Below are 2,113 nucleotides of genomic sequence, written 5' to 3'. Positions count from 1 at the left end.
TCCAGGGTCAGCACCTCCAGGAATTACCATCAGTTAAAGTGAGTATTTTCCCCAGGTCTCACTCGATTCCTAGTGCAGCTGCCATCTGAGGACTGGCTGGTATCTCCCTTGCTACACACTTATTGATAACAGAACTTTTCTTCCCCTATTTGGAAGACATGTTTGCTTCATGCCTCCCTCAGCATCCCGTGAAAAGTTGAGTCTGAGGCAGATTAACCTCAAATCAGCAAGGCCTAAACTGTGTCCTGAGATCCTGAGCCTAATCTAGAAAGCACCAGCCTCCTTGGCAGACTCAACGGAGGAACATTCTAGTGACTGCACAACTGGCCACTTGAGGGCGCTGTGGATCCACTGAGTGAGCTGCTGATAGCTCTGTCTGGGGAGGGAGGTTACTGAGAGAGTCTTGGCTTGGTCCCTGCATCAGAGATATTACTTGATGAACCAGAGGTACTGCTGGCACGGGAGGGGTTAATCTGAGTCTTCTCTCGTCAACTGATGTGCAGGTGTGTTCTCCTGGCAGGGAGCCAGGACCTGCAGCCTTGCCTGGGTAGAGGCCTCTCTGGAGCCTCTATTTGTTGGGAAACGAGATGAGGCTTCAGTGGGGCAGCCTGGATGACCCAGGCCAGGTGTGGACAGTGGAGCACTTGCCTCAGAGGAAAATCAAGAAGCAGTGGGGGGGTGGACGTCTGCCCCAAACCCTGCCCTGCCCAGCTCAGCACGGATAGCTCTTCCTGTGCTATAGGAGGCTGGACAGAATGGGGGAAGACCTGACACAGCTGAGCCTGTACAGAGGTGCAGGATGCCTATGAGAGCCTACAGGGACGGTGACATCAGAACAGTGACATCACAGGCAAATCCTCTAAACAGAGAAAAGGGAGGAGCAATCTCCTGCCCACTCAACCTAGGAGGCCAGTGCCCTGAGTAGGGAGATGCCTGGTCCTGTCCTACCTGATGCTGCCTGGGGCACCAGGCTCTTCTGCTGTGTTACCCTTTGTCTCCTGGGGGCAGGTGAGTCCTGAGCACAACTGAGACATCCCTGAGTCCACAGTTTTTGGTCATTGCTGGAATACCGAGCACCTGGGTCAAGGCTTCAGTTTCTGTCTCCTCCCTCCACAGGTTCAGTGCATGCTGGAGTCATCCAGTCCCCAAGACACCTAATCAAAGGAGAAGGTGGACTGGCCATTCTGAAATGCCATCCCATCTCAGGGCACAACACCGTGTACTGGTACCAGCAGGCTCCAGGTCAGGGCCTCCAGTTCCTCATTTCGTATTATGAAAAGAAGCAGAATGAAAAAGGAAACTTCCCTAGTCGATTCTCAGCTCAGCAGTTCAGTGACTACCACTCTGAGCTCAACATGAGCTCCTTGGAGCTGAAGGACTCAGCCTCGTATGTCTGTGCCAGCAGCTTGGGCACAGCCCTGCAGACTTAGTGTCTTTCTGTACCCAAACCTTCCTGTGCCAGCTGAGGATGTAATGGGGAGAGGGGGTGGGGTTCCCTCACAGCCTTAGCCAAGCCCCAAGGATGGTTCTAGTTCTTTCCTAACCCTCTGTTTGCCCTGTTCAGCTCAAGGAGAGCGCTCCTGAGCAATCAGGCCCCAGATCCACTGGATGTTCTCACATCTCTGTTAGCATTTTCTAGCTCTGAGCAAGTGGCAGGAGCTCCTACTCTGTGCTAGAGGTTGAGTACATTACATGTTTTAATGCAAGGACATTAGTGTATCCACTTCATAGATGTGGAATATCTCAATGTACCATTTTGTAGATAGGAAATGTGTCTCATGGACTTTTCCATTATTTCATATTTACAAATAGCAGAGCCAGGATCAAAACCTCCTTTTTCGGGCCATCCCCATGGCTCACTCAGGAGAGTGTGGCCCTGGTAGCGCCGAGGCCGCGGGTTCGGATCCTATATAGGGATGGCCGGTGAGCTCATTGGCTGAGCGTGGTATGGACCACACAGTGCCGAGGGTTGCGATCTACTTACCGGTCAAAAAAAACCCCAAAAAACAAAAACAAAAACAAAAAAACCCTCCTTTTTCATGCCTCCAAAATCAAAGTTACCTAAATTCTATGGTATTCCATGGGTGTTGGTCCACAAGATGCAGCAGAGCAC

The 2,113-nt window shown here is 51.5% G+C and overlaps 1 gene segment (V, D, J or C); it reads left to right on the top strand.

The window, feature by feature from the left end:
* The first annotated feature begins 929 nt into the window (after positions 1-929).
* Positions 930-1,430, top strand: LOC103587330. The segment is given in 2 exon segments: positions 930-1,008; positions 1,117-1,430. Coding segments are annotated over 2 exon segments (393 nt in total).
* The last annotated feature ends 683 nt before the right edge of the window (positions 1,431-2,113 follow it).

This window comes from Galeopterus variegatus, unplaced genomic scaffold, assembly GCF_000696425.1.
Source record: "Galeopterus variegatus unplaced genomic scaffold, G_variegatus-3.0.2 Scaffold443, whole genome shotgun sequence".
NCBI classification, from domain to species: Eukaryota; Metazoa; Chordata; class Mammalia; order Dermoptera; family Cynocephalidae; genus Galeopterus; species Galeopterus variegatus.
This window is presented reverse-complemented; position numbering and strand designations above follow the sequence as displayed.